This window comes from Macaca mulatta, chromosome 10 (genome assembly GCF_049350105.2).
Source record: "Macaca mulatta isolate MMU2019108-1 chromosome 10, T2T-MMU8v2.0, whole genome shotgun sequence".
NCBI lineage: Eukaryota > Metazoa > Chordata > Mammalia > Primates > Cercopithecidae > Macaca > Macaca mulatta.
Window position 1 is genome coordinate 1,666,468 of NC_133415.1, and position 14,045 is coordinate 1,680,512.

The window sequence follows — 14,045 nt, forward strand, 5'->3', positions numbered from 1 at the left end:
TGCACTGGTCCTCGTCTCCCCCCAGGTGGCCATTGCTCGGCGGAGCAGTAACTACTCAAAGCCTCCCTACCCAGGCCCTGGGCCACGTCTGCTCACCCTGTACCTGGGGTCTGAAGTGCGCTGGGGGCCTGGCTGTGGGGTGTGGGTCGCCAGGCTGGTGGCTGCTGTCTGGAGACGGCTCACACGCGTTGGCAGACCCGTCCCTGGGCCTGTGGGCTGAACGCTGGCAGGGGTGCTGGGCTCCATCCGTCCACTGCTGATGCAAGCCGGGTGGGCTTCCCCTGCCTTCACCCACTCAGGTGGGAGTAGGGATGGAGTCCTTGCTCCTGAGGGGTCCTCAGGGGCCAGGACAGGACTTTAAACTCCTTCTTGAGACACCTTCAGGGCCTGAGTGTGCAGGGTCTGAGCCGCTCTGTGATAAGTGTGGGGAGGATGTGGAGCCCTGGGGCAGCTCAGCATGTGGCTCAAGGCCTTCTACTGTAGATTCTTGCGTTTATTTGTTCCCTTGCCAAAAATGAGTATGACACCCCCACCTGGCCGTATTTCCTGCCTTAAAATGACCGAGGTTAAAATGAGAAACACAGAGCTTCGTTTGGAGCTCACGGTACATTCCAGTCCAGCAGACACAGAGCGAGTGTCTGACTTGAGTCTGTGGAGGGCAGCACGGTGCCCTCCTAGTCTGCGCATTTCCTTCTGAGCTGTTCACCGAGGTTGATTTAGCCCCTCTGTTTCAGTCAGTCGTGCTCATTGAGAACAGACGGGAAGCGTTCGAATCAGGTGGAAAACCCCACAGTCCAGCCATTCCCTTTGAAACATGTCTCCCAGCCACTCAGGAGGCTGAGGCAGGAGGATCACTTGAGCCCAGGAGGTCGAGGTTGCAGTGAGCTGTGGAGTCCATTGCACTCCATCCTGGGTGACAGAGCAAGACATCGTTTCCAAAAAAAAATTCTACATTAATGCTTTATTTACAAATTTACACAGTTTCCTTTGGAAATAGATTTAAAAATTTTTAAGGATGAGGTAGGCAAGAAAATGGGGTTCTTTTTGGATAAAAAAAATTCACACAGCTGGGTGCGGTGGTTTACGCCTGTAATCCCAGCACTTTGGGAGGCTGAGACGGGCGGATCACGAGGTCAGGAGATGGAGGCCATCCTGGCTAACACGGTGAAACCCCGTCTCTACTAAAAATACAAAAAACTAGCCGGGCGTGGTGTCAGGCGTCTGTAGTCCCAGCTTCTCGGGAGGCTGAGGCAGGAGAGTGGCGTGAACCCGGGAGGCGGAGCTTGCAGTGAGCTGAGATCGCGGCACTACACTCCAGCCTGGGTGACATAGCGAGACTCCGTCTCAAAAAAAAAAAAAATTTACACACCGCTTCAGCTCTCACACCCAGAGGCTGCCCTGGCGGGAACATCGTCCCCCGTTGTGACTCCCGTGGGGGACCTCATGGGGGGGACCTTGGGCACATGTATTGTTTCCTGTTGACTGACATAAAGTCAGGCCTTTTTAGGGGGAAAAGACTGAGATATGCCTTATTTTTCAAATGTTGAGATGATGGAATTGTAGACTGTGTTTTGTGTAGCTGTGTATAATACTTGAATGCCAGTGATCGCAGCTTCATAGTGAGTGAGGCCGGAGACACTCAGACACGGCCATGGCCCCGGATTCTCTGTTTTAAAGTGTTTCGTCAGCATTTTTGACTTCATGTTAACACTTGTCTTTTGAACCAAGGTTTTTTCTTTTTAAAACCTGATTTCCTGTTCCCTGGAACTCTGCTCCTGTGAACACGATTTTGTGTCTTTGGTGACCCTTTCAGCCTGGTGAAGGGTCCGTCCCGATGCGGCGTGTGCCCACGTGGACAGGCCACCCCCGTGTTTGCACTCACAGGTTGCACATCTGCTCCTGTGGCAGGCTCACGGCATCCTTTCTTTGCCTTCACAGAGCCTGTTTAAAGACCTGGGCTTGTCAAGAGGAGCATCTTCACGGTGCTCAGCAAACTACTGTGGTCAGAGCTGACTGCAATTTGTTACATTGATTTCATTTAACGAGTAACTTTGGTGTTTGCTTACTGTAAGGACTGTACTCTGGGAGTGAAAAGGAAGATGCTGTCTTACCTGTCTGTGAAACGTTCCTTGTAAGATGTGTTCCAAGTGAAACCTAGTTGAGTCTTGCTTGGGCACGCCCTGGTTGCGCTGAGCTCAGGGCTGGCCTGCCTGTGTTCCAGGTCTCACCAACGGCTTTGGGGGTACGAGGAGCGAGCAGGAGCCAGGCGGCGGCCTGGGGAGGAAAGCCACACCCCGACGACGCTGCGCCTCCGAGTCCAGCATCTCCTCCAGCAACAGCCCGCTCTGCGACTCGAGGTGGGCACCGCGGCCCCGCACTTCCTGCCACGCAGCTCCCGAGCCACCCGCCCTGCCTGGCTGTCCTGGAGACCAGGACGTTCCAGCTCCCATCTTAGTGCCCTCTGAAAAATTCTGGCCTGGGATTCATGTGTGCTCTGCTCTTGTGGGTGGTTTCCCGTGCTGCATATTAATCTGCTTTGTAGAATTCAAGCAGAAGTAGGAAAAACACTACGTGAAATAGGAACGCAATTTTAGAAACTGCAATTAAGTTTATACTTGATCTTTTCCTCCCAGAATCTGGCAGTGAGCACAGCCCTGCCTGTCTCATTGGCCTCCTGAGTACCCCCTGCCACAGGCTCACTCCCTCCAGACCTGTGCACCCACAGGCCTGCCTGGCTGCAGGGGTGTCAGGCAGGACGCGTGGCCGGCTTGGTGGCGGGCAGCCCACGGGACGAAACCTGAGTGAGGCTGAAGCCAGGGGTGGGACACCTGACTCCCTCTGCTCTTCCTCCCGAAGCTTTAGTGTGCCCAAATGTGGGCGGGGCAAACCGGCTCTTGTGCGAAGGCACACGCTGGAGGACCGCAGTGAGCTGATCTCCTGCATCGAGAATGGGAACTACGCCAAGGCGGCCAGGATCGCAGCCGGTGAGTCGCCCGGACCTGCGTCCGTGGCTCTCCACACCTCCCGGTTAGCGTCTTAGGGCTCGACTGCTGGGGACTGGACTCTGGCTCAGGGAGCACGGTGCCCTGTGTGGAGCCCCACCCTGGCCAACCTCCTGGGGAGGGGTTCATCATACACCGAGGGGCTCTGGGCTGCAGCCCTGCTGGGGTGCCTGTGGAGGTGGCGCCTCCTCCATCCTGCCTTCGTTTCCCTGTGGAACGTCCAGCTCTGTGTGGCTCCTGGCTGCCGGGCACTGTCAAGGCTGTCTGGGGTTGTTGAGGTTCAGTGGTCATTTGTGGCTGCACAGGGGACTGACTGCAGAGGGTGTGCCCCCAGCTTCAGGCTCCTGGGAGAGGGGGAGGCCCTGGGGTTTGGGGTTGGCACGGCCCTCACTGTGGAAGGCAGCCATGCTGTGAGGGGGCATCAGGACGGAGACCCCCCCGGTGGGAGGGACAGCAGGGAGCTGGTCTGGCGGAGGGGGAGCCAGGACTTTGGTTTCGGATTTGGGGTGTCAGCTGCATAAATGAGGCAGGAGCACGCTGGGAGCCCCGTCCTTGGGGCAAGGAGGTCTCAGAAGGGACTGTGCTGGGCACCTGGAGTCAGAGCCTTCCAGCCCGGAGGGCAGAAAATTCTCTGGGTCCGGGGGAGGCTGGTGGGTCCCCAGGTGGGCTGCAGGGACGGGGGGGGATGCAGGGGCCTGGACTCCACAAGAGAGGCAGTGGTGCTGCTGGGGGTGGGTGAGAAAGGCCTGGGAACTGGGCTGTGCTCCGGAGACCCCACCCTGTTGCTGTGTACCTTTTGTTGGGGGGCGGGGCACGCCCCTTCTGTCCTGCTGACGCCGTGCCTCTCTCCGCAGAAGTTGGCCAGAACAGCATGTGGATCTCCACCGATGCTGCCGCCTCAGTGCTGGAGCCCCTGAAGGTGGTGTGGGCCAAGTGCAGCGGCTACCCCTCCTACCCGGCACTGGTGAGTATGGCTCTCGTGGTGCCCAGGGCCCCAGCACCTGTGGGTCCCAAGGAGGCTCACACAGCTGGGGGGTGGGGGTGGTCCGAGGAGGCTCACACAGCTGGGGGGTGGGGATGGTCCGAGGAGGCTCACACAGCTGGGGGGGGGTGGGGGTGGTGCGGTGACAGGTGCAGTCGTCTGTGGGTGTGAGCCTCACAGTGACCTCAGTGGGTCCTTCTCGTGCAGATCATTGACCCGAAGATGCCGCGCGTGCCTGGCCACCACAATGGTGTCACCATCCCGGCCCCACCCCTAGACGTGCTGAAGATTGGGGAGCACATGCAGACCAAGTCCGACGAGAAGCTGTTCCTCGTTCTCTTTTTTGATAATAAGAGAAGTTGGTGAGTCAAGAGGCCTTAGACTCCGGGGACCGGCTGGGGTGGTTGTGTGGGGGCCGTGGGCTTGGTGACCCGAGTGTCCCTGTGGTGAGCAGCCTCTTTATCTGCTGGGCCCTGGCAGAGCTAAAGTTGGAGGTGGGTGCTCTGCTGTTTGCCTGGTGGAGAAGGGCACTGCCCAGCACCCCTGCTGGGACTGTGGGATGGGCACTGAGCACAGGGTCTGTCTCTGTCTGATGGCTTTGTTTCCCTCTCACCTGAGCCCATTGGCCCGGGCTATCTCTTCTCTGTTCCTTACCCGTGTCGGCTATAGTGTTGGGGGTCCCACTGCTGGGCTCCTGGACCCCTGTGCTGCAGGACACGGCCCCCGCCTGGGCCTGGCCTCTGGCCCTGTGCTTAGAGCCTTCCGTCCTGGCGTCACCCAGCTCTGCTCAGACGTCTACCCCATCACAGGAGGCTCCCCCTGTGCCCTGGGCTGCTTTTTCGCACAGTGCCTGGGACTCTGATGTGCCAGGGTTCAGACCCCAAGGCGCCTCTGTGTGGGACGCGCTGGCAGCACATGCCTCTGGGAAGAGATGTAGCCCCAGCTGTGCCCTGCGCACGTGGCCCAGGCAGGTGCTTCCTGGTTCCCCGTGGAGCTGGCTGCTCTGGGGACCTGGCGCAGAGGCTCAGGGCCACCTGCGTATGGTGTGCCTGGAGCATGGCTGGCAACACAGGCATCCCTACCGTCTTTCTCTTCATTGCCCCGACCTCTGCCTCTTTGGCCACACGGCCGTTGCTCCTTGTCAGGCCCTGAGCGAGGCCCACACCTTGTCCATCCGAGGGCCCCTTTGATGGGGTCTCCCCAACCGCCGGCCCCTGCTCCGGGGCCCACCCTGGCTCTGGGCTTCGTGTGTGCATGTCTTGTCACTCGGCAGGCACTGGGAACGTTTTGGAGGTGGAGGAGGGAGGTGATGGTTTTTCTGCCTTACTTAGCTCCCCATATCCCCAAGCCAGGGAGGGGAAGGGAGGGGAAGGGAGGGGTGCACCCCTGGCCTCGGGCCTGTCCCTACACAGGGCCCAGCTGTCTTGGTGGTGCTGAGCAGGGTCCCTTTCTATCAGAGGGCAGTGGATGTGTTAGATGATTACATGGAGCACGTTGAAGCACCACATGCAAGCAATGATTTCCCCATGTTTTTCCTTTTAAAAAGGCAGTGGCTTCCTAAGTCCAAAATGGTTCCCCTTGGTATCGACGAAACTATAGACAAGTTAAAGATGATGGAAGGGAGGAACTCCAGCATCCGGAAGGCCGTGCGGATCGCTTTTGACCGCGCTATGAACCACCTGAGCCGCGTCCACGGGGAGCCAACCAGCGACCTCAGTGACATTGACTGATGGCCCGGCTGCCAGCGCGGGTCTTGTCCATAGTGTTGATAAGCTGTACATGTTTGTATATTGTTCAAAACTTAACTTATTCTGGTTTTTAGTTGTAGCTCTTTAATTCTTTTTCCCCAGGGAGGGGGAGGTTTTATTTCCACGTTTTCTAGGAACCCATCTCCGTCTGGGCGCTGTGAGTGGGGTGGGCGCGTCTGGGCAGCGCAGTGCGTCTGTCACACGACCCCGGGCCGTGCTGCTGGCGTCACTGTCTTTGACATGTAGCTTTTTCTTAAAGACTTTTGAATGTTTAATAATTTTGTAAATCATCCTCTTTACACAGAGTACCACTTATTTAATAAGACGGGATGTAAATTTACAATGACAAATGTGTATTTTAAGAAAGAAAAGGACATTATTTTGAATGGTACTTTGTGGAAAGGGGAGAATAAAGTTATGCTGTGCACATCACTTGCAGATCACCAAAAACGCCCGCTGCCCGCGCCCGCCGTCCCGCCCGCCTCCACCCCGCAGGTGTGCCTCCCAGCGGATTATTTATTGTAGAAAGTGTATTCATTTGCTTTATAATGAAAAATACATTTGCAAAGGTATATTGATATGCATTTTTATACAGGCACATAAAAATTCAACTCGGCTTGGGAGCAGAATGCATTGCGTTGTATAAATGACTCTGGCCTGTGTGTACTTTGATTTTATAACTTGTAATCTTTTGTTTACAATGAGGGGCTTTCTGTAACTTGTTTTAATTTAGAACACTTTGGTAGCAATAGAAACTTTGGATACATTTTTGTATGGTACATGTGATGTATATAGAATTAGTACTTTATTTTTATTTTTAAGAGGTAAAGCATTATGTTGGGGAAAGTAGGGTGGGTTTCCAAATTTGCATTTTTTATATTAAAAATAAAGTCAAGATTTGGACGGTGTGGCCATTTTATTCCTACAGCCCTAGACGGCTGGGTGAGCCCCGAGGACAGGTGGGGTGCTGACTGCGAGGGGCGGGGACACGCCTTTATCTTAAAAATTGTTATGGGATGGCAGTATGTATTATTTCACCTGATCATATTTTATTTTAAAATTTTAATTACATAAAAGTTTTAAATGCTTTTTAAGCCTACAGCGTTGGTAACATCTCCATAGAAACTTGGAAATAGGCCGGGCGCGGTGGCTCAAGCCTGTAATCCCAGCACTTTGGGAGGCCGAGACGGGCGGATCACGAGGTAAGGAGATCGAGACCATCCTGGCTGATACGGTGAAACCCTGTCTCTACTAAAAAAATACAAAAAATTAGCTGGGTGAGGTGGCGGCGCCTGTAGTCCCAGCTACTCGGGAGGCTGAGGCAGGAGAATGGCGTCAACCCGGGAGGCGGAGCTTGCAGTGAGCTGAGATCCGGCCACTGCACTCCAGCCTGGGCAGCAGAGCGAGACTCCGTCTCAAAAAAATAAATAAATAAATAAAAATAAACTTGGAAATAAAGCTTTCCTTAGATAGTTTCTTTTTTTTTTTTTTTTTTTTTGAGACGGAGTCTCACTCTGTCACCCAGGCTGGAGTGCAGTGGCCGGATCTCAGCTCACTGCAAGCTCCGCCTCCCGGGTTCACGCCATTCTCCTGCCTCAGCCTCCCGAGTAGCTGGGACTACAGGTGCCGCCACCTCGCCTGGCTAGTTTTTTGTATTTTTTAGTAGAGACGGGGTTTCACCGTGTTAGCCAGGATGGTCTCGATCTCCTGACCTAGTGATCCGCCCACCTCGGCCTCCCAAAGTGCTGGGATTACAGGCGTGAGCCACCGCGCCCGGCCTCTTAGATAGTTTCTGTCCTGCATCTGGCAGGTGCTTCCTATCTGTCGTAGCTCTCCTTCCCACAGCCAGCCCTGCCCGGCAGGCCCCTCCCCACCGCCAGCAGCTGGTGGCCCCCAGAATCACCCACCGCCCACGCAGAAGGGAATCGGGTGCAGGAGCCAGGTGGAGCCCAGGAGCACTCAGGGCTGCTGAGAGGCCCAACTAAGGGCGGGTGCAGTTTGTGTCCCTTCTCTTTCCCACCCACAGCCTCATGGTGCTGTCGAGCGGAATCTGCTTTCTAAGTATGGGTCTGAGCGGAGGGAGATGCTGAAGCTTTGAGCTTTTTGTTTCTGGCTTAACCTTGGTGGATTTTCACCCTCTGGGCATCATGTCTTGTCCAGGGGAGGCGCTGGGGAGGGCCTGGAGCTGTAGGGACGGAGGGCTGAGGTGGGGGGGGAGCGGTACTGCCTGGACTGACCACATAATATGTGGTCAACTGCATATCAATTTTTTTTTTTTTTTTTGAGACAGTCTTTCTCTGTTGCCCTGGCTGGAGAGCAGTGGCTCGATAGCTCACTGCCACCTCCGCCTCCTGGGTTCAAGTGATTCTCCTGCCTCAGCTTCCAGAGTAGCTGGGACTGCAGATGCCTGCCACCACGGCTGGCTAATTTTTTTTTTTTTTTTTTTTTTTGAGACGGAGTCTCGCTGTGTCTCCCAGGCTGGAGTGCAGTGGTGTGATCTCGGCTCACTGCAAGCTCCGCCTCCCGGGTTCACGCCATTCTCCCGCCTCAGCCTCCCAAGTAGCTGAGACTACAGGCGCCCGCCACCACGCCCGGCTAGTTTTTTGTATTTTTAGTAGAGACGGGTTTCACCATGTTAGCCAGGATAGTCTCGATCTCCTGACCTCGTGATCCACCCACCTCGGCCTCCCAAAGTGCTGGGATTACAGGCTTGAGCCACCGCGCCCGGCCATAATTTTTGTATTTTTATTGGCAATGGGGTTTTGCTATGTTGCCCAGGCTGGTCCCAAACTCCTGCCCTCAAGTGATCCACCTGCCTCAGCCTCCCAAAGTGCTGGGATTACAGGCTCGAACCACTGCACCTGGCCAGCTGCATATTAATTAGACATAAAATGCAAAATAAGATGATGTAAACACAAAGGTGTGAAATAGGATTGGCACCTGCCGAGCGCGCCTGGCCTGGAGCGTCGCCCCTCTGCAAAAGCAGGGCTCAGCGTGTTGTCTGGTCCTTGCCCTTACAGAGGGGTGAGCTGCTGTGCGTCTTCCAGCCACTTTCTGGGCTGCTCAGAGGCCTCTCACAGGTTTTCAGGGTTGTGCCACTTGCAGGGGTGCTGAGGCGGAGCTCCTCCCATGCGGGGCGTGTCCAGGCGCCGTCTCTGAGGGCTTGGCAGGTACAGGTGGGGGTGCGCGTCTCTGGGCTGCTGTGGGGACTGGGCAGGCTCCTGGAAGACCTCCCGGTGTTTGGCGGAAAGCGCAGCCCGAGGGGAGGCTCCCAGGGAGGCGGTGGTGCGGGGGAGGGAGGGAAGGGGTGTGCCGAGGAGCCGGCGGGACTCCCTGAAGGCCCAGGAGCTTCCTTAAACAAGGTACCGCGTTCTAGAGGGGGTGGGGTCGCTGTTTTTTTTCTCAAAACCTGCAATGACCTCATACTCGGAGGACTGGCCTCCGCGCCCTGCTCCAATGCTGCCCCAGGGCCCTGTCCTTGCGGAATCGGGGCCTTGGGCTGGACACTGGGGGCTTCGCGGAGCCGGGCCTGGCGGGGCCAGCGGAGCAAAGGCTGGGCAGTCCCGGGGTAGCGCTCATCAAAGCCGGGCGCTGCTCCCAGAGCCGAGGTGCAGAACCAGAGGCTGGTTCCGCGGCGCTAACGAGAGAAGAGGAAGCGCGCTGTGTAGACGGCTCTCATCCCGTCGGGGAACCCCTTCCTCAGCTCCGTGGACGGCGCTCAGGGGTTCCCAGCGGCTCAGACGCAGATCCCGGACTCGCCCGCCGTCCGGTCTTGCTCTCCAGGGTTGTCTCTCCCAGGGCGCGCCCTGGCCACGGTCCTCAGTCCTCCAGGGCGGTGCACTCCGCTTCAGTGTGGGGAGGGTGGGAGTGTAGGTTCGTGAGGTTGGTGCGTCTTGGCTTTTCAGGAGGAGGAGGGAGCAAGAGGTCCCCTACCTTTCCCACCAAAACCAGAGGCTTTGACATCTCCCTGAGCCCACGGGCCTGGCGCCCACCTCATGAACAGATCCATTCTGGCCCAAGACCACCAGGACCGGAGCTGGCTGGGGCTGGGGGGTGCCCACACCGCCCCCACCCCACTGACTTCCCTGCAGCCTCCCCACCTGGCTAGAACTTCTTCCCAGGCCCCGGAGGAGCACCTCGAGGTGGGCAGCTGAGACCCGGAACACTTAGGGCACGAAGCCGCCATGTTTGGGAACCAAGTTCACAGTGTGGCCTCCTGTTCTGACACCACTCGGCCCTGCCTTGGCTGGAAAACCCTTGGCAGTGGGTTAAAAAGAATGAGGAGGAGCTTAGTACGCTGATGTGAAAAGGCCTTTAAAATAGAGCACAGCAATTCACTTTCCCTGGGTTCCCGGGCTGTGCCCTAGCGAAGCTGACCCACGGTGGGGGCGCCCACTGAGTCATGCTCACCTCCCTGGGTTGACTGGCTGGTGGGGGTCTGGAGTCGGCACGATGACTGGCTGGTGGGGGTCTGGAGTCCGCACGATGACTGGCTGGTGGGGGTCTGGAGTCGGCACGATGACTGGCTGGTGGGGGTCTGGAGTCCGCACGATGACTGGCTGGTGGGGTCTTGGGTGCAGGCAGGGGGCTCCGTATCCAGCGTGGGATCCCAGCTTCCCGCTCAGATGTGTCCAGCTGGCCTTGTCCCCCGCACCTGCTCCTCCTGGGCGCAGCCCCCCACCCAACTGTGCAGGGTTGGCATCCGAGGCCCTCACATGGAGTCTGGCTCCGCCTTCCCTAAACCCAGCACTGTTTGCTTCTGGAATTGGCTCAAAGTTAAGCTGCTCCTTCCTAGCTTGGGGCGTGAGCAGTTTGGAGAAAGTCGATCTGTTTTCCCGTTTCTGAGGCTGTCGTGGGCCTTGTCAGCGGGAGGGCGGGCTGCTCAGAGAGGCTGCGATGATTCCAAAGTGGATATTTCATGAAATTATGATTCACTTACAATGTTCTGCTCACCGACTCTTAATGCAGCTCTACCTTATCTCATGACAGTGTTTCTCCTGTTGCAAATGAAAACACATCTCTTGTTGGTCCCTTGCCTGAGTTTTAACATCAGCCCAGCTGTGGGGACTCCCACCCTGAAGCACCAAGACCCTCCAGGGCCCCCCTGCCTCCTCTGACTCCCCACCCCCTCCTGTTGTACAGGTGAGGACAGCCAGGTTCTGGGGCTCAGCAACCCCCACGGGATAGCCAGGTGGGGGTGGGAAGTAGAGCCCAGGGTGGGTTAACCAACCCCCACCTTGGAGGATCAATATGTGGCAAATGCACCCACATGTGGCACCTGCTGGTTTATGGAGTTCAGTTGTTATTATCACCTAGAATTAAAAGCAAATGAAGGCCGGGCGCGGTGGCTCAAGCCTGTAATCCCAGCACTTTGGGAGGCCGAGACGGGTGGATCACGAGGTCAGAAGATCGAGACCATCCTGGCTAACACGGTGAAACCCCGTCTCTACTAAAAAATACAAAAAAAACTAGCCGGGCGAGGTGGCGGGCGCCTGTAGTCCCAGCTACTCGGGAGGCTGAGGCAGGAGAATGGCGTGAACCTGGGAGGCGGGGCTTGCAGTGAGCTGAGATCCGGCCACTGCACTCCAGCCTGGGCGACAGAGCAAGACTCCGTCTCAAAAAAAAAAAAAAAAAAAAAAAAAAAAAAAAAAAAATAAAAGCAAATGAAAAAAACATTGAGGAGATGGTTAGTTCCAAGACGGCAGCACAGAAGCCAGCTGGCTTTACTCTCTGCCACAGAAAATCCAAGACAAATATTCAGCACCAAGATAATCTCCAGCAACATCCCAGAACTCAGATACGAAGACAGACAGTTCCCAGGGCCACAGAGAAGTGAATAAACTCTGAGCAAGCAGTAAGAGAACTGGAATTCTCTATCTATGATGTCCCTTTTGCCCATTCTACCTGCACCAAGCATGGGCACATCTCCCCTGACTCATGGCTTCTGCACTGGAAAAATGAGATTAAGGTGGACTACCAGCTTCCCTGCTATCTTGGGCTCCCTGGCAGGAGACTTGTTCTGTTTCAACCCAAGGGAAGCATTCAGAATGCTTAAAGGAGAAATACCCCTGAGGCCAGCCAGAGACAAAGGGAAGAGGTGGGACTAGCATCTCCAGCCCTAAAAGCTGCCCTGTAATGCAGCCAAAGGAGGCACCAAGTCAGCCTGTTGAGCTACACGGCAGGAGGCACAGTCCATAGGTTCCCTGGGCAGACCTCCCGCCAGTCTTCTCACACTGCGGGGGTATCCACCTGTGGGACCTCCCCGATTTGGGACGGGAAGCCTCACTCTGATCCTTTATTGGAGCTGAGCAAAACCTGGGCTTATGTTGCCCTCTAGTGCCGAAGAAGGAGGCAGCAACCTAGCAGAAAAAAAAAAAAAAATTCAACAGGTACATTGCAAAGAATCTCTAAACAAACATATCCAGTAAAAACCAAAACAAGCCAGACAGAGAAGACTGGAATAAATAACTAATCCTTCAATGCAAAGACATAGATGTGCATTCACAAGAAACAAGCAAACGGGGAACTACGAACCACTTAGTGGGACGAAGTATCTCGTCCCTAATGAGATAGCCACATGTGAGCCTCTGATCAAGAATCCAAAATAGCAGTTGTGGGGAAACTCAGTGATCTCCAAGACAACCCAGAAAATCAATTCAGAGACTTGTCAGAGAATTTTAACAAAGATATTGAAATTAAAAAATCAAACAGAAATATTGGAACTGAGAAAAACATCTGCTGAACTGGAAAATTGATAGAGGCTCTCAACCGCAGAATGGGTCAAGCAGAGGAAAGAATCGATGAGCTCAAAGACAAGCTACTGGAAGATACACAGTCAGGGCTGGGCATGGTGGCTCATGCCTGTAATCCCAGCAGTTTGGGAGGCCGAGGCGGGTGGATCACGATGTCAGGAGTTTAAGACCAGCCTGGCCAACATAATGAAACTCTGTCTCTACTAAAAATACAAAAATTAGCTGGGCGTGGTGCCATGTGCTTGTGGTCCTAGTTATTTGGGAGGCTGAGTGGGGAGGAGCACCTGAGCCCAGGAGTTCGAGGCTGCAGGTAGCCATGATTGTACCGCTGCACTCCAGCTTGTTTGACAGAATGAGTCCCTGTCTCTCTGTATCTATCTATCTATCATCTATCTATCTATCTAGATAGATAAAGAGATACACTTTATATATATAAAGATAGAAAGACTTCAAGTAAACAGCCTAACAGTGCGCATCAAAGAAATTGAAAAGCAAGAATGAACCAAACCCCAAATTAATAGGAGGAAGGAAATCATAAAGATCGAGATAGAACTAAACACAATAGAGACTAGAAAACAAGACAAAGAATCAACAAAACAAAAAGTTAGCTTTTTGAAAAGATAAACAAAATTGATCAACCTTTAATTAGACTAAAAAAAAAAAAAAAAGGCAAGACCTTGCTGAGGTTGGGGCTGCGTGCCCACACCTGCCTGAGGGCTGCGCCAGCCTCCCGCTCTGGCTCTTGGTGGACATGCGGCACTCCTGCTTTGATGTCCATTTGGCCACGGGGCTGGTCAATGGGGCTGGAAGGCCCCTGTCCAGCAGTCCGGTTGGTTTGGTTCCCGTGCCCACTATGGACTCAGGTCCAGCTCTCCCCTGAAGGCCTGGGGTCCCCATGCACCCGGCCCTGGGCGTGCTGCTGTGGGGGTGGCTGCAGGCCACGGGCCCCCTGGGCTCCTCCGCATCCTGTTCCCATTTGGCTTGGCTGACCTGGGTGGTCATTTCCTCCCAACCCTGCCTCAGGTGCAGCTGGCACAGGCCCACCTGCAATGGGGTGGCCTCAGTCCCCACAGGGGCCGTCATGAGGGAAGCCCCTGGGCAGGGTGCTGTCCTTTTCTGTTTTCAGATACTGGAGGTTGGAAACAGGCCTGGGGATAGGAGGGTCAGGGCAGGCCAGGACCAAGGGCTCAGATGATGCAGTCAGGCTGTGGGGCTGAGCCAGGGGCTTGTGGGGAGCCGGCTTCCTGGGCTTCTCCCCACCCTGACATGATTAGCTGGGGCCAGAATGAGGTGAATGGTGGCTGATGGATGCAGCTGGGCCATGATAGTGGCTTCCTGGTAATTCTTGGCCCTGTGTGGGAAACACTGACACGGATCATGTGGAACCTGCGTCAGGCCTGTGGGTGGCACCCGCAAGGTGAGGGGGGCTTTGGGGTTCGTTGCCAAGGAGAGTGGCAGCAGCTGAAAGAGGTTGTGGCCCCCAGCCCTGTGGCCCCCCAGCTCCTGCCTCTAAGAACCCAGGCATGGCCAGGACGCAAGGTCAGAGTGGCTGAGGTGGTCC

The 14,045-nt window shown here is 55.5% G+C and overlaps 1 protein-coding gene across 8 annotated transcripts in view; it reads left to right on the top strand.

Moving 5' to 3' along the window:
- BRD1 (bromodomain containing 1) overlaps positions 1-6,635 on the top strand; it is a 52,466-nt gene extending 45,831 nt beyond the window's left edge. For all 8 annotated transcript variants that reach the window (XR_003719806.2, XM_028827572.2, XM_028827574.2 and 5 more), the window contains 5 exons: positions 2,222-2,357; positions 2,857-2,984; positions 3,857-3,966; positions 4,192-4,346; positions 5,531-6,635. Coding sequence is in view for 7 of the 8 variants with exons in the window: in XM_028827572.2 (XP_028683405.2) it covers positions 2,222-2,357; positions 2,857-2,984; positions 3,857-3,966; positions 4,192-4,346; positions 5,531-5,714 (713 nt within the window). In the remaining variant the exon portion in view is untranslated. The remainder of the gene's footprint in view (positions 1-2,221; positions 2,358-2,856; positions 2,985-3,856; positions 3,967-4,191; positions 4,347-5,530) is intronic.
- The last annotated feature ends 7,410 nt before the right edge of the window (positions 6,636-14,045 follow it).